Raw genomic sequence first — 22,457 nt, forward strand, 5'->3', positions numbered from 1 at the left:
GTGTTCAGAGAATATATTGGCATTTCATTGTCGCTTTATAGCGGTAAAACAGTACAGGTGGTACACTGCGATGAGAGAAAAGAAATATTCAAAAGTGCAATTGGGGCTGGAGTTGCTTAAATTGCGGTTCATTTCAGTTTCTCCTGAAATCTTAGGTAAAGCCACCGCACGCGCCTCGACTCACCTGGAAGCGCACGCGGGCCTTGCCCTTTGATTCTTCTGCGACAGGTGGCGCGAGCTCACCCTTCACCTGCGGCTGTAATTTAAACTTGTGGCTTGGTTCAGGAGACTTTGCGGTCTTCCCATCCTCACCAGCTTCACCGTTCTCCTCCTCCGCCGCCGCCGTTCCCTCGGTGCCCTCTCCCGGGTCGCCGTGGAGCTCTACGGTCGTCGTCGCCTCAGAGGAAGCATCCTTGTTGTTATTTTCGTCCACAAGGAATGACGTGACGCTCCGGTAAGCTATGGGGGAGTACACGGCTAGGGTTCGGGGATAACGAACCCCACCTGTTGCCTTTGGGCTGCTGGGCGTGGCGGGTTCCTGTCTCTTCCTGCGCTGGAAGTCCCGCTTCATGGTCTGCAGGGTCCGCGGGCCGATGGCGCACTGCACCGAGGCGTCCTTCTTCGGGTTGACCTGCACCGCCACATCCTTGGTGTTGGCCTTCCGGAGCCTCGGGGTGAGTTTGGGGTTGATTTGGGACAAGATGGATTTCAACTGGGCGCGCTGGTGGTTGTTGAACGCATCAGAGTTGTCGCCGTAGTGGGAGAAATAACCTTTATATTTCCACCCCGCGGCTCTGGGCCGGGTGTACCTGCCCACATAAGGGTTGTAAGATGAATAGAAGTATCTGTCGACTGGCTCTTCACCATATGTTGCCATTTTTTTTTCTTTGCTCAACCGGGCCAGTCTGCGTGTTGTAACTATTTAAATAGATTGGACAGCGAGAACCCGCCATCAGGCCTGATTGGGTTCAGCTGTAGAGCTTCTGCTCAGATATTAAACATGAGACTTTTCATGTCTACGGTGTGTTTTAGGTAATGAAAGACTAGATATGTTGGCTAAGGAGGCTGTTAAAAAAAGTAAATTGATATTTGTCTAAATATAGTTCTCTTCGGCATAAGTAGAGTTTGAAAGAAAGTAAAAAGTTACGAAAAATGGGATAGGATAATGAAATAAAAGGGAGACATTTCGACAGGATGCAACATTGATGTTATAAAAATTAGAGGGATAAATAGAAGGGATTAGATAAGTATAAATAAAATAAGAACTGGCCATAGTTTTTTTAACTGCATTGTTTTTAAGGTGGAGAAACATTTTACTGGTTTATGTAATTGGTTTAATATTAGTCGCACGAATTTTGTGTCAAAGAATATTATTGAAGTAAAAAAGGTCTATAATAGGGAACTCAAATTAGAAAATGTGGTTGCTCAGTTGAATAGTAATGCAGGGAAATGAAATCTATGTTGTTTTCTGAAAAGTACCGGACTCTTTAAGAGAATTGGAGGAAAGAAAATTATGAGTAGCAAAATCCAAGAGATGACAGTAGTGCAATATTGATGGATGTAAAAACAAAAGAAAAACAAGTCGACTACATATAGATCTTTAATTGCTTTATACAGTAATGTACAGATACAGCTTGGCGCAGGCTTGGTTGCACGTTTTGATATGTTCTTTAAATCATCACTTACACACGGTCATAAATCTTTGTAAATTTTTTTTTTTTTTTACTCCACAGGGAACAGCAGTGTTGTTTCATTTTAAAAGGCAACAGTGATTAACTTGAATGAATTAAGCTCATGACATAAAGCACCCCACATCAATCTTTCACATTCATCTCCCTGTTTGTTTGTTTTTAATGAACGACGGCAATCAAAATGTTCTGGTCTCATCTCCTAAGAGCAGCAGCAAAGAAATGTCAATTCCTAAAGTATTAAACAGGAGTGGGGTCAGGAGGGCAGGGCTCCAGCACGATTGTGTTCGGGTCGCTCACTGTCACAGCACCATAAGACGGCTCAAGGTCCTCGTCACGGAACCTCTGATACGTTATGTCTGATACGCCGCCGTCCATCGTGGGGTCTGATTTACGCAAAACCTCCTTCCTGTACAGCTTGTAGGCCAGGATGAAGATGCCGGCCTCGGCTGCCTGGAAGAGCGCGTACAGCAGGGGGAACATGTACATCCCACCCATCAGCTGAGGAGGGAAGGCCAGCTTCAGGATGGCGGTGCACAGCTGCACGTTCTGACACCCCGTCTCCAGGGAGACAGACCTGCGGCTGTTGGGGGGCAGGTCGAACAGCACGGCCAGGCCGTAGCCCGCGGCGTACCCGCACAGAGGCATCAGGATGGCCACCACGTACACGGAGGGAGGGATGGTGGAGAGCAGCTCCGGCCCCAGCATCACCCCTGTCAGGACGAACAGCATCACCAGGGTGACCAGGAGAGACCAAAGGGAAGCCTGAGGACAGAGGGTTGCTGGATCAGAAAGACTGAGGCAACTTTTTATTTAGTAAAATGTTGTTTTTCACATTTTGCTCCATACGGCCGTGATATTAAGTCCATTCTATTGGGATTTTATCAGATAGACCAACATAAAATGGTGCATACCTGTTAGGGCTGGACAATAAATCAATAATGATAAATATCATGACAGAGACATGACCAATATGTATGCATAATGTGTCTGATGGAATATTGTCACCTTCCTAAAAAAGAAAATGGGCTAAGTTATTTTTTTATCAAAAGTGATTTTTGGCTGAATCGCCTTTTGGCGAGAAAGAGGCGGAGTTTTCTTTCTTTTTTTCTATTTTTTATGACTTCGACCATTATTTTAGGAAGGTGACCAATCATTTTACTCATCTCTGATCCAGACTCGCACAGCATTCTGGGGAATGTAGGCAGAGGAAAAGCTTTAGCTGTTAGCTAAGCAAGGTAGGTGGAATCAACTAGCTTTCTTGCTCTTTGGTTGCCCAGCAGCAACCCTTTGAGTAACTTGCACAGCAGCAGTTTCAGAGTTAGCCATGTCTGTTTGCAACCAGTCTAGCAGTATTTCAGATATTTAAAACAAAAGAAAACCTAATTGATAATTTTTGATATGGACTGATATGAAACGTTTATATTGTGATATGATTTCTAGACACATCATCCAGCCCTAATAACTGTGGAGGGGTAGGAAAAGTGTACATTTTCTGCAAAAAAAAAAAAATCTGAAAAGTGCGGCATTAATTTTTTATTTTATTATTCTCAATACTTTCTAGAAAGCTTTTGGAGTTTCTATATCTACCAGCTTTGTAGAAAGTGGCATTTGAGTTCATTCTCATTTGCAGAATAGCTCCTGAGATGGGGAGTTTACATGAACATAATTTTTGCCACTGATTCTCAAATTGATTCAGGTCTGGGCTTTAACTGGACCATTCTAACACATGAAAATGTTTTGATCCAAACGATTCCATTGTCGTTTTAGAGGAAAGGGAACTGCACAAAAAAACTTTTCAGGTGTGCATCTCTAAAAAAATTTTTTAATTATGCCTTAGTTCACAGCCATACATCACTTTGTGTTGGTCTGTCACATAAATTCCCAACAATATGTAGTGAAGTTTTTGGCTGTAGCGTTCAGGGTTGAAGGATATTTTGGGTAGGGCATCGTTTGTTGAGGATCTCTGATCTGTTTTGGTTTAATAAAAACTCACATCGCATCCCAAGCTGGGCTGCATCAGTGCAAAGACGCCTCCTTCGTGTGAGACTTGTATCAGAAGGGACAGGGAGGAGCTCTCCCTGACTCAGTGTCTCTGATGTCACCGTCCCCTCACACCTCCCATCCCAGCCTCTAATGATGAGCGCTGAAAATTTACGCAGTGCGTCTTTGCGCAAAGTTGGTCTCCACAAACCCCACAGCAAAGCCCCTATGGTATTTCCAATGGAAAAGTCAAATATATTTAAAAACTAAAGTAACTGGAGCAGACATTACCTTTAAAACAATGTCGGCCACGCGTGTGTGGCGATATCTCAGCATAACACCCAAACCAATGGGGATGAGGGTGCTGCACAGGGTCAGGATGATGGCCCCGAAGGGCAGCAGGTTAACCACGGGCGTGTTGATCCAGGCCCGACTGTAGATCCAGAGGCAGAGGGGCATCAGGACCAGCGCTAGCAGGGTGGAGGATATGGTCATGATGATGCTGGGGAGAGCAGAGGACAGAAGCACAGTTGTTACAGAAAGCTGGGCGCGGTTTGTGAATCACTGTACAGACATGCAAAAATTACTTCAGGTCAGACTTAGAGCGTAACGTTATTTGTTCTCACCTATTCTGTGCGTAAATGTAAGAAAGACGCGTTCTGATGCGCGCTGTGAACTCTTCTGCACATTTGGGTGAGCACACGGGACCTACCTGAGGTTCATCTCTCCGTGGACTAGCAGAGACATGATGTTTGACAAGTTCCCACCAGGACAGCAGCCACACAAGAGGACCGCCATCGCTGCCACATCATCCAGAGAAAAGGCTAAAGCCAGAAGAAAAGCCACCAGGGGCATGATGACAAACTGACACACCAGAGCCAGCAACACCCCGATGGGTCTACGGATATGTTCCTCGAGCTGGCTCACCTCCACGGTGCAGCCCAGGCCCAGCATGGTGAAGCAGAGAACCAGTCCGACGAACACATTGATGCCGTGGCTGAGTGGGGAGTCCCAGAAGGCAGGCACCAGGTGTGGAGGTTCCGTCTGGGGAGAGGTCATAAATCCAAGCCCCGCGTCAGTCCTGAGTGCGCCGCCTTCCAGGAGCATGGCACCACCGGGCGCTAAAAATCCCTCCGAAACGAGCTGCGAATCCACGGTTTGCTTCAAAGTGGACGAGGTAAAGTCCGTGAAGGCAGCTGCCTGCGCGCTGGAGTTCTCCATGGCGCAACAGGAGGATCAAGTATCTCCACGGTCGCGTTGTGCGCCTGCTGGTGTCCGCGCGTAAAATGAGTCCCCTAGCGGCACGCGGTCACCAATAAGAAGCTGATTCAAAGCCGGAGGGGATGTGACGGTACCGATGGTGTTAAAGCGACTCACAGTCAGCCCGGTGCCACCGATGGGTCCCAAAGGACGGGAGTCTGAAGCTTCAGCTGCAGAGGTTGAAGCACTAACAGCCAGATTTGTGTTCCTGCTTTATACATCCACAAAAAAGAGAAAAACTGCCGCTCTGCCAGTTATCTTGGGGTTTGTTTTTATGCGAATGACGCACGGCTCTCTTGAACTTTATTGCGCAAGTAGCTTGCAAGATTTGACTATAATTTTTTTTCCCCCAAAATCAAATCAAGCTATCCTTTTCTATTTGTTTTTCATTTTGTTTCAGCTCTTAATTTAATTCTGGTAAAGTCTCGTGACCATTGTCTTGAATTTTGCAAGTTTTTAACCTGTACAGCTGTGAAAAAAAAGTGAGAAAACTGCATGGATTTCATTACAATTTGGTAACAAAGACACACATGGAAGCTCCGGTGGTCAATCTGAATAGCCAGATTTAATCATTGAAGTCTATTAGCAATCTGTTAAGCAAAATTTTATATGGAAGCTTGTCAAAAATCATCCCAGGATTTATACATGCGAGCTGATCTGCTCAACTCTTGTACTTACTGTGACAAACAGAACATACTTAGCTTTTTGTTCTTTCAGTGTGCATTTTAAAACTTTGTACTTGGGAAACCCTGCTGTGGAAATCCACACCTCACCATCTAACTGTGTTTTTGTTGCTTTTTTATATTTGGTAGTAGGACAAAATAAACACCTTGTACAATTAATCTTTGTACAACTCAAATATGGAAGAATGTGTTTTTCTGTTTCTGGTTCAAATAGTGATTTATATAAAAAAATATTCTCTCTCTCGTACTGCACCAGAGTAAGAATCTTTTACAAGACAAATGTTATTTCCTTCCCAGAAATTAACCCTTTGATTTCTCCAATCTATTTTTAGCCATTATTAAAGTCCATTAGCAGTTTAGCACTGAAGTCCTCTAGATCAGACATCCTGAGCAACATTAATGGATTACGGTGATCTCTCCTCACAATAAATCACCACATTCAGCATCATCCGTGTGAACCGTCTGTTTTATGTGTCCCCAGCCCTCAGAAGCAGAGTCTGCAGCACAACACCGTCTCACTCTTCAAGAGGATACGAGTCCTGACGTCACGCCTTTGAGGTCCAGTATGGGATGGGATGATTTGGAACCACCCCGTGATTCAATCTCCTCTTCGCTCTGCACAAACATCATAGGCTGTTCCTGGCAACCAGGATGTGACTTCAGGTACGTAATAAGGTTTGTGTGTCGAATACATAATGCTTTTCAAGACGTTACTGAAATGATGGCTACCCAGCTAGCTTGCCAGATAGTCATTAACTGTACATTTTGGTTTATAATTCTAGTTTTTCTAGTAATTTACATCAAGTACTTAATCTTATTTCATTTATTGATATTGTTCAACCAAATTAAACCCAACTTTTTGTTTTGGATGGAGGAAAAAAAAAAAAAAACAAGCCAGAGGCTACAGAAGAAAGGAGAAACTTTTAAAGTTTTATTTGAAATGTGACTTTACACAGCAAAACCAAATGTCATGGTTGTGGCTATAAAAAAGGTTCATTAACAAAAAATGGTTCACACAAAGTGTGTGCTATATGTCTTTGCAACATTCATCCTGGCTTCCCACAAAATCTGAGCTTTGACAGAGGCACCCATCTCTTTAATAAATAGTTTCATTTACAGAACCAGTATTTTTATATATATATAAATACAAAGGCAAAAGGAACATTTTAAAGCAATTATAAGTGTGTTGATTTAGTTACAAAAACAAACAGGCAAGCATATTAACCAGGCATAGATGCAAAGCTGAAAACATCATTAGCAAAAAAAGATCTTGGCACAAATCATAAACAAACTCAAGTGAAATTTTAAATTATAGGCACTGGTTGAAGACACCCACCAAAGCAATGACCCAAACACCTGTTCTAACACCGGCATGCCTTTCTTGATTCATGTAGCACGTCACGTGAAAGCCTATCAAAACCTTCCAAATTATTTTCAATTCCTTTTATTTTTCCCCTCTTGAACGACACACACAGATCACTGGGAAACAGTAGAGTTGTCTTGGTTGCATCGCCTGGATGGGTGACAGTGATAACGTCTCCATAACAAAAAAGAAAACGAGTCAGATTCTGGAAACCAATACAACTTCGGTTTATTGATGAGCTGTCCTGTAACTGAGCACTGTGAGAAATGTCCTGTAGGGGGCGTTATAGAACTGAGGCTTTGGCCGCTGCTTCCCTCACGCTCTGGTTTTCCACCAGAACTGATCTGACACTTCAAGACAAAAAAACGTGGCTTTGGAGAGTTAGCTTGCAGCTGAGGTTCATAATGAACATTCTCAAGAAACAGAATTTTTTTTTAATTCAAAATACTGATATGGATGTTTGGACATATGCTTCTTAAATAATTTGAATAAATAATTTGTAAAACAAACTTGTGCATACATTCTGGCTGACATTTTTATTTTTTTTTACTTTATGAGAGGAAGGATTAAAGAGTTCAACCCACACAAGAGAGGTGCTTTCACTGTTGCAAGACATCAAACAATTCTCTCAACATCACGGGACAGTTCACCTGCACGCCATCGTCATAGAGATCACTCACCAACACCTGCTGAACACAGAGCAGAACAACAACAGAAATGTGTGGAAACATTTCAACCTGAGGGAGGTGACAGGAGAGCAGAGGAGGCGGGAGGGAGGCTGGGCATGGAGGCATGACTGCAGGCAGCGTGTCCTCTGCTGGGTTCTTTGGCATTTTCTGTGTAGGCCGCACTAGATGCCCGAGGGCCCCCCGTCCCCCGCAGAGCCAGCCCCCCCAGAGAACGACGATGGGATGAATGCCCTTTGACACACTGTGGAGTCTCTCCTCTCCTTTTTAAAACTCTGATTTAGACACGTCTGTCTGTCTCTTTAAGGAAAATCTTGTCTAGGTACATAAAGTGCCTTGTTGTGTTGTCGCCTTCCTTCTGATAATGTGGCCGGAGAGCGCCCCCTGCTGGCTAGGCTCAGTAACAACCTTCTCTCCAGTTGTCGCCTGTGCTGCCGTAAGATCTGGGAGCAGGAAGAGATCTAAAGGAAAACACAAAGAATTACATTTTGATAAGAGTACGTTATGTCTACAGTTATAAATTATACAAAGTATCTACAATGTTGGGGTTTTTAAAATTAGCTCAAGACTTGTAAAGAACCAGACACAAGACCAATGAGGTCTTCCTTCGCAAAAGGAGAGATCCACAATCTCTAACCAGCTCGGGATCAAACTCTGCTTGGGAATTGGCTTTTATTATGATGACCTTCTCAGTGGAACATTGCTGAGATAACAGAACCGATGGACCCATCGAGTGGGAAATTACATTACAGATAAAGAAAGAACCTTAAAGAATAACTGGTCAGAGCCAGTTAGGTAACTGAACTAATTTAGATAAAACACTCAAAAAAAAAAAAGATAAAACAATTACTAGTTTTACCCAACAAGTTAAAGCATAGGAATTAGAATATTAGAAATGAATTTCAGCAATTTGATGCATTTTTTTTACATCGTAGTTGAGAACATGAGAAGCCACCAGGTTTAGACAGCTTGTTTGAAATGCAACTAGCAATTATTTTACTAATCAATTATTCTATTAATTATTATGATTAATTTGATAAAAAACTGGCACATTTAGCAGATCTTTAATTTAACCACTTGAGCATTTTTAAAACAAAATTGAAAATGCAGTAAAAGATGCAAATAAATAATTCAATTCCCTTTTTAAAATAAAAAAAAATTTTATTGTCTAAAATGTAACAAAGCATTCCTTTAGTGTATATTTAACTTCTAACGTGAAAAAATGAGCTTCTTTTTTTATACAGAATCTGAACTGAGTGAAGCTAAAACTATGCAATTGCATGAGTTTTGGGCAAGAATATATTGACAGATAAAGTTTCTTCGTTTCATATATGTATATATTTTTAATACAGTTTTGGCTTAATGGCTATCTAAGCATGTTGTTCTTTCAGCAAACTGGCAATTTTTGTATTTAAAGATTAATCAATCAGTAAATTAGTCGACAATTATTTCAATAATCGATTCATCACGAGTAATCCAATTGATTGTTTCAACCTCAGAGAGGGAGTATATTAAATCTCTGAAATTGGATTTCTGTCGGAAAGTTGTGAACAAATATCTTGCCCTATGCTCTTAAAGTTTTCATCTTGGTAAACGCTGATTAGTTTCCATGGAAACTCATTTATGCCAGTAACTTTTTGAACTGGATTACTGATATAAATCCGATGACATTTAAACAATGGAGATGTATAGAAGCGTAGGAGAACACAGCTAGGCGTACCTGCGCACTGGTTGCGCCAGCTTGCTGCGAGGCAGAGGGATGCCTCCTCCTGCAGCAGCACTCGGTCGAGGAAGGCCACTGCGGGGCGGAGCCAGCGAGCGGGTCGGGGTGGAGGTGGCAGAACTGGGGGTGGATGTGGCCTTTACAGGCTGCCTCAGAGCCAGCGGCGAAGGCGTGGCCGGAGTTCGGAGCTTACTGGGAGAGGGGACTGCAGACGGGTAAAGAAGGAAAGAGGTCAGGTGTAACCGAGTTACGCGAGTCGTTCTTAAACTTAAACCATTTATTTGTCTACTTTAGCGATGACATGGTGATCAACAATGCAATGGTGTGAGACTGGCATTAATGTGAGGTCAGTAGAGCAGCATGAAAGAGTACGGTGATATTTAAAAAAAATAACATCCCACTACCACAAATGATCCTTATTGGTCGGAACTACAAAATGGTCACTCAAGCATAAAATGAAACGGATCTTATTGGACACAGCTGCTGACTGATGATTTGTCATGTGTTGACAGAATGAGGCGAGTAACAAACGGAGCAAAAACAAGGACAGTCCAAAAGCACAACATCGATACAACCAGGGAGCGCAAACACAGTCACAGGAAACTTAGAGACGAGAGCCGTCAGTGAATACTCACTGAAATCACCTTCTTCTCCAAAGCAACAGGAGAGTGGGACTGGACAAAGACAACAGAGACAGGCCTTAATTCAGAGCAGGCAGGAAGGGGATGTGGGTGGGAATGTCAGACTGTTTTATTACTTATAGGACCCAAAAATCACATAGCAGCCATATTTCTAAATCCACTTGCTACAGCTGGTTGATGAGATTTTGGGGTTATATTTAAACACAGTCTGGCTATTTGACTATGGATGGAAAATTTGAAATCCTCTAAATGCCTGCAGTTCACTCAGGCTCTGAAGTTAGCTTTATAGCTGAAGCGCTGACCCGGGGTCGTGGTGGCGCACGTGTCCTTGAGGTGGCTGGTCATGCGCTTTGCCTCTCATTCAAACAGGTGGATTTGTAGGGCGGGTTTCAGTTCACCTGGACTGGCCTTTATGTGAATACTGCACCAAGGTAGGCGTCAAGTATAAAACACCACGCCGTTTGCTCGGCTCGCAGGCTCTCAACTCAAACTTTCAAAGGTTTCAGACTGAAAGCTTGTGCTGAGCCGAGCAAACGATGCAGGAGAAATACCGATTTAGATTAATGTGTCCAGTCACTAATGCTAACCGTATTGAATGCTACTATAACATCCTGTTAGCAATCCAACAAGTCCTATTTGTTTATAAAAACCAAATAAAATAAACAATCAGCTGAACACTGTCCCCTCCGTCATCAGACTGTAATACAACCAGTCTGCTCCACCGTGTTATTTCCTCCATCTTCACAAAGAGAGCTGCACAAACAGCATCTAAAATGCATTACCTTACAGCCTCAGAGACAACAAGCTGAGTGCCTTAATGCACTTCACTCACATCCTTTTCAGCCCCATAAATATGGCGAGCTCATCATCTACACTCGTCGATAGCCCATGCTTTCAGTGTGGCAGAAGTTGTGCACATGTCAGTGTGTGAGATCACTTGGACAGCCTCCAGCTGGTTCAGGCCGTTACCTCGCAGGGCAGTTGGCTTTTGGAGAAGCTGTTTGGGTTTCGGGGATGAGCGAGAAGTACCGGAGTATCTTGGGAGCTGAGCAGCAGCTGGAAAACACGGCACAAGTCAACACGGACGTCTGAGAATCACCGCTTCACTGGAGATTCATAAAGAAAGCCTGGGAAGTCCACCAGGGGGCTCCACACGCAAACAGTTTGAGGATGCTTCCTCTAGGAGGTAGAGAAGTCCAGAGGGAAGAAAAAAGGAGGGTGTGGGTTACCCATGCTTTACAGTGAAGAGAAGATAGTGGTTAGGTGGGCCTGCATGCCTGGTGCCACCAAAGCTCAGGTGGAAACAGAGAGAGGACCAACATGTGCCACCGTTTAAGATGCAATGAAGATCTTCTGCAGCCCAGGAGGAAACAGAATCTGATCTAAAGCATGAAGACCAAGAGTTCCCCGTCCCGCAGACGGCCATGTCAGAGTCAGCAGCTGAAACCTGCTCTGTTCCTACTGATCCTGGATTTAGAAAACACCATTACCTTTCCCTCTCTTTGCAGGATTACCTTAAATGGATAGTTGTTACTTACAGAGGGAGGATTTTACCCAGAAAGAACACAACTAGAGTTAAATCTGAGGGAAATGTTAGTGTGAAAGGTCCTACAACCAGCTGCCAGTTCCATGCTTTTACTCTGCAGGTTGGGAGCATTCCATTCGTGTTAAAGTTAGACAAGAGGAAAAGATAAATAAAAGATGTTACAACCAAGACTCATCAAAGAGGATCCCCCCCCCACACACACACCCAAACAACAAAGTCTTGTCACTACAAAGCAGCAGAGTCCCTCCAGTGGAAGAACAACACAAATCCCACTCACACAAGGACTAACAGGAGATTACAAAGCCTGTCATGTTGCTGAGCTGCAGAACAAAACAAATGCTTGAATAATGTCAGCGGAGTGGTTACAATATTTAATCTGAAGGCTGCTGCAGCATGAATAAGGTTTGTTTGTTGGAGTCGCATCAGATCGCTCAGGACGCCGTCAGGACTGATACTCACTGGCAGACTGGCTCTGGTGTCGGGGAGAGCCGCCGTTTGGCACTTGAAGGTTGGACTCGCAGCTGCGGCTGTTCTTGACCGGTTCTGGCGACTGAGCCGTCACGGCGGTCGAGCGCGTGAGGTTGGGAAGACTTCGGCGAAGCTTTTCTGCAGCAGCAGGACAGACGGCGAATGAGCTCAAAGCGAACGGTAGAGAAGTACCGACACGTTTCCATGAGATACCGATATTCTCATGGAGCTGCTGACTTGAAATTCACACCAGATGTCAGTAATAAGAAATCTACACAAGCGTTTCTTTGTGTGGATCACTTGAATTGTTACTAGGGCTTAAAGATAAAATATCTGATTTCTTCATACCAGATCCAACTTTAAGATTTTTTTTCTTCTTACTTTCTTTTCTACAAACATTACAAATGAGAGAAATCATCCTTTCTGTGAGTTGAGTAACAGCTTACTAGAGCAAGAATGTTTGTTTAATTACAAGAATATTCACAGAATAAATATGCAATTTTACCGGGAGGGTTATCAAAATCAGACAACCTCCGTCCATGTGATACTTTCTCCAAATTAGTCGTTTGCATGATTGTTTCAAAATCCTGCTACTGACAATAACTTGATGCTAATGTGTTAAAAGAAAAAGTACTTCCTTATCTGTAAATCCAATGCCAGAGTATAACTTAAGATGCTTAACATTTCTTATTTTAATTTTTTATTTTTGTGTAGAAGTTTTCATAAAATCACTACTTCATTCTCCTAATATCACCACTTTATTCAGCTAATACTGTGAGATTATTATTATTATGTTGTTTCAACTTTATTGGCAGCTAACTATGACTGCTTGTAATATTATGACTTAAGACCTGTAATTAATAAAATGTAGCCTAGCACTGATATTTTGTCATAGTTAACCTGAATTCAAAGTCCAAGTGAACAGAAACTGTAAAACAAAGTGACAGGCGCTGACATAACTTTGACCTGTGGGAAACCAAAGAGTGAAATGGTTAAAAAAAAAAATATCAAAATTTTCTAAAAAGTAATTTTTCCAAAACTTTTTAATGTTTTGGACTTTGGGCCTCCAATAAAATCTACCCACCTATCCATTTTTCCACCTATAAAATCGATTTATTGCCCTAATTGTTACCATTGATTTCATGTCAACAGGTCTAAATCAGATTTGAATTAGAAAAGCACTGATAACTTCAATACTTGTGAGGTCTGTGTTTACCTTCATTCTTAACCACGCTGGTCTGCAGGTCGTGGCCGTGGCCCTGCAGCGAGTGGCGCGGCTGCTGCAGCCGGCTGATGATGGGCTGCGGTGAGCCCCGGCTGTGGCCGTAGTCGATGGAGCGGGCGGGTGAGCGCGAGCGGGGGGAGTTCCTCGGGGAGACACGGGGGGAGTGGCGAGGGGAAGGACTGAAACGGCTGGAGGGCAGGTTGGAGGCGAAGGACATGTGCACCGCCTCTTCCTCGTCCTCCAGACTGTGCGCGTCCAACTCCTGGTCGCTGAAGGTGCTGCGCCGCAGCGAGTGGCAGGAAGAACCCGAGCTCCGCCTGGACGCCGTGGCGGCGTACTCCTGCCTCAAACCTGCCGACAGACATGAATGGTGTAACATAAATGCTTTGGGAGGCAGAACGTCAGAGCACAGCTGGAGGTAGAAGCGTTGCAGTAACTTACTCTCTTCCTGCATGCGAGCCATTATCTGGACGTCTGTGACGTCGTTGAGTTTGTACGTAGTCGAGGAGCCCACTGAGTCCTCGTCCATCTCCGATGTGCTCAGCTCGCTGTCCACTGATGACTGCGGACTGATCGCCGGAGGATTCCTCTCCGTCGCTGCGTTTCTCTGGTGCACTGGACAGGAAGTCATTCATGAACATTTCAGTCTCCCACTAAACAAATACAGCGCAGCAGAGTGAGATAACAAGCGCTCCCTACCAGAGTTACTGGGCATCAGCTGCTGGCGGACAATGGGAACTCTGCAGGGCGTTGAGGAGGGGGAGTTGAAGCCGCTGCTGTAGGGGCTGTTGGCTGCATTTGTGCTATATGGGCTTCCGTAGCTCTGCTGGAGATAAGGGCTTCCATACAGGCTCCTGCGCTTGTTGGCTAAAACAACAAGAACAGACCATGACTGAATGAATACATGCCAAACCAAACAGTTCCTCCAGGAAGTTGCGATCACAACTACCAGTGTAAATTCACTCATGACTCTCAAATTTTGTGCAATTTTCACCAGTCAACGCAACTTTACTACAAATTTGACCATCTTAATGTTTTCTGGCTTTCCTTTTCTGACCGATCTCTGCAACTGAGTTTTGACCAATCTTCTTAAATGTATCTTCCCGTTTCACAACATCTCATGAAAAAGCCAAACTTGCAAGATGAAAGCATGTGTGACGCTCAACAGTAACCTTAGATCGTTTCTTTTCTTTTTGCAAAATCCATTTGGTGACGTTCTGTATGACCTCCTCATACTCTAAAAATTTCATGTTTATTCTGATTCAATGATTATTTTGCACTCCTCAGGATTTTATTTGTGTTAAAGGTGCTTCTCAACATACTCGGAATACGAACATACTCGGAAATGTTATTTGCACTTTAAATATTAACTGTGTTAAAACCTTGTCTTTTTGTGGCAAGGTTATGTGCAGCAATTTCAACTTTTGTAAGCCTACACAATGATGCAACACATGTTTAAAATAAAATCAACTTTGATCACATTTTGAAAAGGGTGCCGCAAAAATCAGTAATTTCAGGTTGCTACTTGCTACAATTCAAAAAAGAAAAACTAAAAAGAATCACTGCAACTTCCTGGAGGGACAGACTAATTCTAAACATTAATTGAAATCTTTTATACTGCTTCCGTTCGGCGTGGCACCGTTTCGCCCTGATCTGCCGCAGTGTGTTGGGTCTCAGTGTGTGAGCCAGCGCCTCAAAGAAAGCTCTGTACTGTGCTGTAAGTCCGGTCGAGTGTCCAGCACCGTATGCTGAGTGCAGGCCTGATGGAGTTCCTAAACAATGCACACCATTCAATCCATATGCAGGCAGAACAATGCGATTCTCTGTGACAGCCTGCAAACCAGCAGTCAGAAAGCTCCATTCCTGAGCCCAATGATCTCAATCTGAACCTGGCAGATGGTTAACCGGGAAACCTCTGGTGGTTTGGAAGGCCGTCGTCTCGTTTTCCGACCCCAGAGTTCCTTTCTCCTTCTGGCTGGGTGTGTTTACGCTGCTCTGTGGTGAATGGAAAGCAGCCTTTTAAGGCCGACTTCCTTCTCCATCCACGTGGCCTCTTTCACTTTCCCTCTTCCTTCACCCTCAGGCTCGGCACTCTGTCCTCCTGCATTATTCAGGAAATTCCAGCATGTCCATCCTGCAAACATCTGCATGGATCAGCTGCTGAGGAATGTCGACAACACATCGACATGTAGGTCTGTAATGCTGAGTGAAATGGACAAATCAGTGCTCTGCTTTCCCCATTTTTCTACTTCTGGTAGAAGTTTCTGGTTTGGACCTAGGTAAGGTCGGACGGGTTCTTAAGGATTTTGCGGCTGTTGCATAACATGCCCCATCGCATCAGCACGCTGTCATTCCACAGAGACACGGGCCAATCAAAGGGAGCTGCAGCTCGGGGACGAACTAAAATAGTATGCCCTAAAACTCTCATGTCCTGAAAGGAAGTGAAAAGAAATGCTGATCCCACCCACCATGATTAAAAAACAAAAAAGCTTAAGAACAATCACTTAAAGACGGAAAAACCCAAATAACCCAGCAGACAACTGGCTGCTTCAAACCAAGCAGGATTAAATGTTTGAGAATGGAAAAAAAAAAAAAAAAAAAAAAAAGCTGAGTGTTGAAGTCCATAAAGAAAGAGCTAAAACAGCTGCAGAGAGCTGTGGGCAAATCACGAGAGAAGAACAAACAGAGACGCTTGTGTAAACAAGGAGATAAAGGCCAAAAAGGAGAAGAGGGATGAAACTGGGAGTGAAGTGTGAGACGGGCTGTGCTTGAACAGATTCTTAGGTGTGGGAGTCAAAGTTTCTGCTCAGAAAACGTGGCAAGTGACTCCAGCAGACATCTCTCTGCTGCGGGAGGCAGCTGTCAAAGCAGGAAGTAACCGCGTTCAACGGTTCCAGTCTATCAGGACTGCCTGACATGAGAGAAGACGTGCTGCTAACTCAGGGAGCTAACTCTCAGGCGTTTCCTCTGTAGAGGTTATGCAACCGAGACACGTCACCGGAGGTTCTGATTTTAGCCGGGTGTGCACTTACAAAAGGCATGGAGATTGATTGGAAACAAGGTAAAATATCTGACTGCTTTGTCAACGCGACTGCACAGAAGAAACAATATGCTGTTCTTTCACGTCTGTGCAGAGACAAACTAAACCAACACCATGGCAACAGGATTTCTAGGCTCTTGTTAGAAACTGGGTGTAATGGAAATTACTTGGGACTCACACGGGTGTGTCTTCTGACTCTGGTCCAAGTTTTTATAGAAGTTAGTAAAGAAGTTGAGATTAGTTTAAGACAGAGAATAAATGAATAAACTTTTTATTGTGCACATGGCAGGAGAATGTAGGGCTTTTGAAGGTTTTACCAACTCAAATTTAAGGCTTTTTAAGACCATGATGAATGAAATTTTAGCAACAGAAATTTAAAGAAGAAAATTGCATATTTTTCAGGTGCAGTTTTGCACACAATGCACCTGAGACTAGGTGCACTGTGTGCAAAAACCCTGGAGTGGAAGCTTTTTAGATTCACATGGGTTGACAGCAGAAGTGAGCCAGTAGAAAACGAACGTCATCCAGCCAACTGGTTATAAATGCATCCATAATAGACACACAAAATCTAGTTAGTTAGCTAATAAGGATGCATTAGCAGCTAGTTACTTTCGATGTGTGTTCATTATGTCACAGAATACAATGAAGTCTGCGTGTGACTTAAACCTTTGCTGACAGAGAAGTCCTGTGAGAAAACCAGTTTAAAAAGCTACAAATTTTAAGACTTGCGATTCATGTATTTGAGGCCAACTTACAGTTTTTTTCATGAATTTAAAACCATTTAAAGTCTCAATTTTAGATACACAAATTTAAGGATGCATGGACACCCTGGAATCACATGAGAAGGCCAATGTAAGATGACATCCTTTAAAATATACACTGACATCACCTCCAACAGGCAGAATAACCCTTCAGCCTCATCGCTAAATCAAGACAGTGCAGTGAGATCTAGCACAAACATCTCCAAGCACATTCAATAACCTGAGGAAAATGATCCAGTAAACAAACACCAGCATTCCTAGATCTGGAGGAAAACGTGCATAGAGCTTTTCATTTAAGATTCCTGAACAACAAAGCAGAGAGTCCCATCTACCCCAGTACACAACCTTCAGCCCGACACGATCCAACGGTCACATGAGCATACCGCTGTCAAAATGGAAATGACCCATCTCTTAGTTTAGCATTGAGGATCTGAAGCCAGTCCTCCGCCCCGCACAACAACTATAATTAGTGGGAGTCCAAAAGTCAACAGCAGATATTGCAGCAACGGTGTGTTTGAATCCAGATTGAGCAACGGGATATTTTACACTCCTCAGAGTGACTGTGCCATTAAAAACCAAATACAGCTGCTTGTTTTAAATGCTGCCATGTTATAACATAACTTCACTTCACTTTATGATAATTAGAGTCTTTTCTTTTTAAACTTGTGCTACTATTTAAATAAAAGATAAGAGGTAAAGATCACGTGTTTCAGTTTACCTGACAGGGTGAGGTCCAGCCTGTGGATGAGCGAGCGTTTGGCCGATTCCATCTCAGGACTCGGGTTGTCTAGAGTTTGCCGACACCACACTATAGGACTCAAGGTTTTTTGCAGCGGACTGTTCAGTTTTGATTCGTATAACCTGAGATTAGAAAGGAGAAACAAATCAAGCAAACAAAATCTTTCCAAATGTTTTGTATTGTCTAGTTTCTAGTGCAAATATCTTAATACATTTGAAATAAGACAAAACTAACTTAAAAGTAACTTTTCAGAAATGTATAGGAGCTCGTTTCAAGTCAACAATTTATTAAACCACTCGTTCCACTAGAAGATTTTTTTATAAGACATTTTTTCCATAAGTAAAAAAAAAAAAGCTGCCAATATTAATCAATATTAAGGAATTATTGACTTAAAACAAACTCCTATATTTTGCTGAAAAGTGGTTTGTATGTTAGTACACTTGAAATAGGACAAAAACTAAGATATTTGCACAAGAAAGTAGATGAAAAATACTTGGTAAGATTTTGTGTTTTTTAGTCCATAATGATTCAGTCAACACATTTATTCAGCTCACTGTACAAACAGTAAACAAATTTACTAAACGCCGAACTGAATGCATTACAATGATAATCTATTTCAACTTCCTCCTTTAAATAAAAATCGTATCTTCACACCTCATATATTCTGGTTTCACTGCAACATGCAGCACAAGCAGGAAATAAGAGGGAACAAAGGGAAAGAAAAGTTTAAGAATAGCTTTAGCAATAACAAAGAAATCTGGTTTGGTGATCAGTGTGTTCATAACCCTCGAAGGATGCAGCCATCAAAGCTGAAAATAGGTGTAAAAGTTTTCAGGACATTACACAACTCAGCTGGCCTATTCTAAAAGTAAAGCAAATGTGTTTATGGTCGAGATAAGATAAGAGAAGGAATCTGAGTCAGCAGCTGTCAGCGCCATTGCATTCGTAGAGGAAGTCTGCGAGATGAAAGCAAAAGTGCTGCAGGGAAAGTGAAGCTAATCCTGGGAAATACCAGTCTAGCATCAAGACTGCATGTTTGCGCCACTTGTAAACTCTACGGAGGTCATTCAAGTACAGTACGGCGCTCAGAAAACCTGCGTCTCCAGATAAAACGAGCGTAGTAACCGACCATAGATGGGCCAAGCGCTGCAGCAGCAGGGAGCGTTTTAAATCCACTCTAATGCTAATTTATGGGATTACGGGAGTCTGTGACAAGAGCTGGCGAGATCTGGGCACTACGTGGTAATCCTGGATATCAAGCTGATGTAAAACAGGCTGCGCCAAACGCTCTGCTGAGCACGAGTGAGCAGTGTTCAGAAGTAGCCTGACATCACTGCTGCAAACAACACAAATGACGGAGCTTGCTCTTTTTTTTTTACCTGGACATCAGGGAGCTCAAATAATTAGGCTGAAAAGGAGGTTTGCAAGATCTGCAGCAGTGTATTTACAGCCTTAACTTGGATGATAAATCACCGAGTAGAGCACATATTATGCTGCACAAAGAGCTGAGGATGCCTATTAGGGATCTTCTAAACAGCAGAAGCTGATTAAATGAGCATAAACAGGCATCTCTTAAGGAAGGCCTACGTTTGGAACTATGACCTCACAAAATAACTCCTCCCTTCCAACTCACTTCCCATCGCTAACTATGCATGGCCTGTTTTTAAAACTCCACAGATTAAAAAAAAAAAAAGTCCATCATATCATTGCTTCAATTGAAAACGCTTCTAGTAAATTGCCTGAATTTTCTAAGAGCTTCTGCACACTGCTAGTCTGCTGGCTGAAATAAGGTCCAGAAGTGGAATCTGAAGGAGTGACAGAGGTCATTCCTACTAAGTTAAAGTTGCTAACTCTGATAGCTTAATAACAGTGTTAGCTCAATTGCACTGCTAATGCTGTCTTAGCGTTAGCAGTTTTAGCTTAACATTGCTATTAAGCTGAAACTGCTGGTTTTAAAGTGTAGAGCTTATTTTCAAGTGTTTATTGTGTAAAATGTTTTACTCTTTAGCCATGTTGAGTTTTATAAAGTACTAGTGATTATCAGAAGGTGTTATTAGCCAGCTAGCTGTAGCCAGCCTGTCATTTGCACACCATCCAAACTGCTCTTACTTCTAGGTAATGAAAGTGTGGTTTGTTTCAGCCAGCTAGTCGGCAATATGCAGCAACAAGTAAGACGGAGAAGGTCCTGTGACATTTTACATTGCACACAGCTGAAGAAAACACTGACCATTTTCTGGCTTATAATTAAAACTTCTACTGTAGCCATAGCTATGCCTTTATATGGTTTAGTTGTTTTGTAACTTTTTATCCCTGGTAAGCCTTGATATCACCGATCAGCCCATGGTATACGTCTCATTTCACTGCACCTACGGAGACGTCCTCACTATATTAATCTTTCCAGACATTATAGTGAGAGTGCATTAGAGCTGCTGGGCAGACATGAGGGCTGCTGGATTAATTCTGATAAACAATGCATGTTCCCAAACGCTAATCCTCGTCTGTGCGACCCTCAGACATGACCTGCTTATATCATAATGTAGCTCTTATTGTTTATGATCCCTGCAAATGCTGTGTTAGAGGTCAGCTTTGTGAAGGCGTTGTGGCTTTCAGTCCAGCGTGATGAGATGATTTCCCAGCTACGTCTCAGTTGGAGCTGCAGAGCTCCTGTAGCTCTGAGCCAAATGCTGTGCTAAGAGAATTGAGAGGAGGACTATAACCATGGCTACCTCTCCCACATGACTGCTGGCCAGGAAAACAAGTCGGTTTTCACTGTACACACTGATCTCCTTCCACCACTCCCAGGACAAGCTAAGCAATCTGTCACTTTAAAAGCGATCATCTGGAGTCCAAACCCATCAGAATTAGGTTTCACTAATGTGCTTCTAGAACAAGAAGTTTATGAATGGCTGAGGCCAAACTACTCAGGTCAGGAGGGGGTGAAGGGTGGGTTGGCATCGCCCATATGTGTGCCAAACAATCCCCTCTGGTGATCCACAATGCAGCTCCTTGTGGGGATGACTTCATTATTTCAGACAGTTTACTGGGGTGATTGTTAGCCAGGCGTCTATGTGGCAGCAGCTAATGTGTAGAGCAGCTGTGTTGGAGAAATGAAAGCTCCCAGCCAGCCCTGAAGACGCAGGCAAGTTTCCACCCAACACAAGCTCGTCACTCACCAGCTGTCCTCGTCTTCGTTTAGACAGTCCATGTCTTCAAGATCTAGGATGTCCACTTCATCTAGAATTGAGGTTTCCCCGTCAGCCGTCAGCCCCCCGGCGTTGTCTGGGTAGAGGGAGTTCATACTAGACAGAGAGGTGGCAGCAGATGCCCCCTCGCACTCATACGCCCTCTTGAAGCTGATGCCGTCGTAGGACAGCCGGGGTCTCGAGCAGCGGTTGTTCTCCACCGACCCACCGTAGCCGCCCGAACCGCCGAACCCCACCCCAGGGAAGCCGGCCAGACCGGCTGCCATCCCCACTGACAGGGAGGACGACTCGTACCCGGCGCTCAGGGGTCTGTGGTTCGCCGACATGGCTCCGGACGAAGACAACATCGTGGACCGGCTCCGGAGCTGCTCGTTCTGCTGCTCGAGTTTTTTCACCAAGTCCTGGAGCTTCCGCACCTCCAAGTCCGCGTTGATGTTAGAGTTGATATCCTCCATGGTGATTCCTCAGCCTGTCGAAAATCTACTGCGGTCCGGAGTGTTTTCTTCACGGTTACTCTGCCGACAGTCCCTTTCTTTCTCTTTTCCTTACCAATATCTACGTGTTCAAAGAAGACACTTTGGTGTTTGACTGACTTAGTGAGCTCAGCGTCGTCATCTTCTCTGGATATTCGCGTTTACGGGCAGGGTCGAGGCCATTTTCATAATACTCGTCACCAACTGTGAAAGACCAACAGGCGGCGGATAGCATACGTCACTGCGCTCGATATCGAGAGCGAGCACGTAACCAACACCTATTTGCTCGTGCACGTTGAACCACGTCATTAGGGAGGGCGCGGTAAATACCATAGATATTCATACGGTAAATATGTCTTGTAAACGCCTCAAGACTGAAAAACTGCTAATAGCCATGTAGTTAAACAAATTCTAACGTTAGCTAAAACTGATAAAGATAACTTGCGCTCCATAAGCAAATGCACGTGTCTCTGGTGACATCACACCAGGTACCAAACAAGTGTAACCTGAGAAAGCAGTTTACAATTTATGAAAGCAGACCTATTTAGTAAGGGGGAGAAGCTTCATAAAACAAAACCAAAATCTTATCTACTTCTTGCTACATAATGAATGGACTCAAATTAACCTTATTTGTCAGAAGGCTCAGGTTAATTTAATTTGCAAGACCCAGTCCTCATTACGCAGAGAAATGAATAAATGAAATGTAAAAAGGATTTCCCTGACAACATGAAGTAGGCTAACAGATGTTATAAGCACAGATTAGAAACAAAGTTATTAATGAAAGCAATTACAAATCAACTTCTAAGGCTTTGGAACCCAAGTGAACCACAGCGAGACCAAAATTACTCCAAAAAACACACAGACGACACATTCAGTAGATCACAAAATAACCTAGAAAAACATCTACAATGCTGAAGGCCTCACCTGTCTTTGTTAATGTTCAACTTTAATGACATGGCAGTAAGAAAGAAACTG

The 22,457-nt window shown here is 43.4% G+C and overlaps 2 protein-coding genes and 1 pseudogene across 4 annotated transcripts; all 3 read right to left on the reverse strand.

The window, feature by feature from the left end:
* Positions 1 to 136: 136 nt before the first annotated feature.
* LOC106942708 (zygote arrest protein 1 pseudogene) lies at positions 137 to 927 on the reverse strand (annotated as a pseudogene).
* A 655-nt stretch (positions 928 to 1,582) lies between these two features.
* Positions 1,583 to 5,173, reverse strand: LOC106942706 (sodium/bile acid cotransporter 4-like). Its single transcript, XM_015026038.1, has 3 exons — positions 4,384 to 5,173; positions 3,963 to 4,173; positions 1,583 to 2,453 (listed from the first exon to the last, which is right to left on the reverse strand). Exons 1-3 carry the CDS (start codon positions 4,890 to 4,892, stop codon positions 1,929 to 1,931), a joined length of 1,245 nt encoding a protein of 414 aa, XP_014881524.1. The 5' UTR covers positions 4,893 to 5,173; the 3' UTR covers positions 1,583 to 1,928.
* Positions 5,174 to 6,523: 1,350 nt separating this feature from the next.
* Positions 6,524 to 22,204, reverse strand: LOC106942709 (SLAIN motif-containing protein 2-like). 3 transcript variants are annotated; one of them, XM_015026041.1, is made up of 9 exons: positions 20,980 to 22,204; positions 17,786 to 17,928; positions 13,966 to 14,133; positions 13,708 to 13,881; positions 13,258 to 13,617; positions 12,033 to 12,179; positions 10,022 to 10,060; positions 9,384 to 9,591; positions 6,524 to 8,124 (listed from the first exon to the last, which is right to left on the reverse strand). In XM_015026041.1, exons 1-9 carry the CDS (start codon positions 21,462 to 21,464, stop codon positions 8,061 to 8,063), a joined length of 1,788 nt encoding a protein of 595 aa, XP_014881527.1. In that variant the 5' UTR covers positions 21,465 to 22,204; the 3' UTR covers positions 6,524 to 8,060. The 3 variants fall into 3 exon arrangements, with proteins under 3 accessions (XP_014881527.1, XP_014881526.1, XP_014881528.1); XM_015026040.1 differs by lacking the exon at positions 10,022 to 10,060 and adding an exon at positions 10,997 to 11,083; XM_015026042.1 differs by lacking the exon at positions 10,022 to 10,060 and having other exon boundaries at positions 20,980 to 22,202.
* Positions 22,205 to 22,457: the final 253 nt, after the last annotated feature.

Source organism: Poecilia latipinna, unplaced genomic scaffold, assembly GCF_001443285.1.
Source record: "Poecilia latipinna isolate Pla-1442-1.1 unplaced genomic scaffold, P_latipinna-1.0 Scaffold4489, whole genome shotgun sequence".
Taxonomy (NCBI): domain Eukaryota; kingdom Metazoa; phylum Chordata; class Actinopteri; order Cyprinodontiformes; family Poeciliidae; genus Poecilia; species Poecilia latipinna.

What these genes read in the sequence shown, in the direction of transcription:
- LOC106942706 (XM_015026038.1), bottom strand. Translation starts at nt 4,892, where the DNA reads ATGGAGAACTCCAGCGCGCAGGCAGCTGCCTTCACGGACTTTACCTCG. An exon ending in CACGGAGAGATGAACCTCAG is followed by an intron (nt 4,174 to 4,383) that starts GTAGGTCCCGTG and finishes TGCTCTCCCCAG; the next exon opens with CATCATCATGACCATATCCT. An exon ending in TGGCCGACATTGTTTTAAAG is followed by an intron (nt 2,454 to 3,962) that starts GTAATGTCTGCT and finishes CTCTGTCCTCAG; the next exon opens with GCTTCCCTTTGGTCTCTCCT.
- LOC106942709 (XM_015026040.1), bottom strand. Translation starts at nt 21,464, where the DNA reads ATGGAGGATATCAACTCTAACATCAACGCGGACTTGGAGGTGCGGAAG. An exon ending in AACGAAGACGAGGACAGCTG is followed by an intron (nt 17,929 to 20,979) that starts GTGAGTGACGAG and finishes TTCTAATCTCAG; the next exon opens with GTTATACGAATCAAAACTGA. An exon ending in GCTGATGCCCAGTAACTCTG is followed by an intron (nt 13,882 to 13,965) that starts GTAGGGAGCGCT and finishes CTTCCTGTCCAG; the next exon opens with TGCACCAGAGAAACGCAGCG.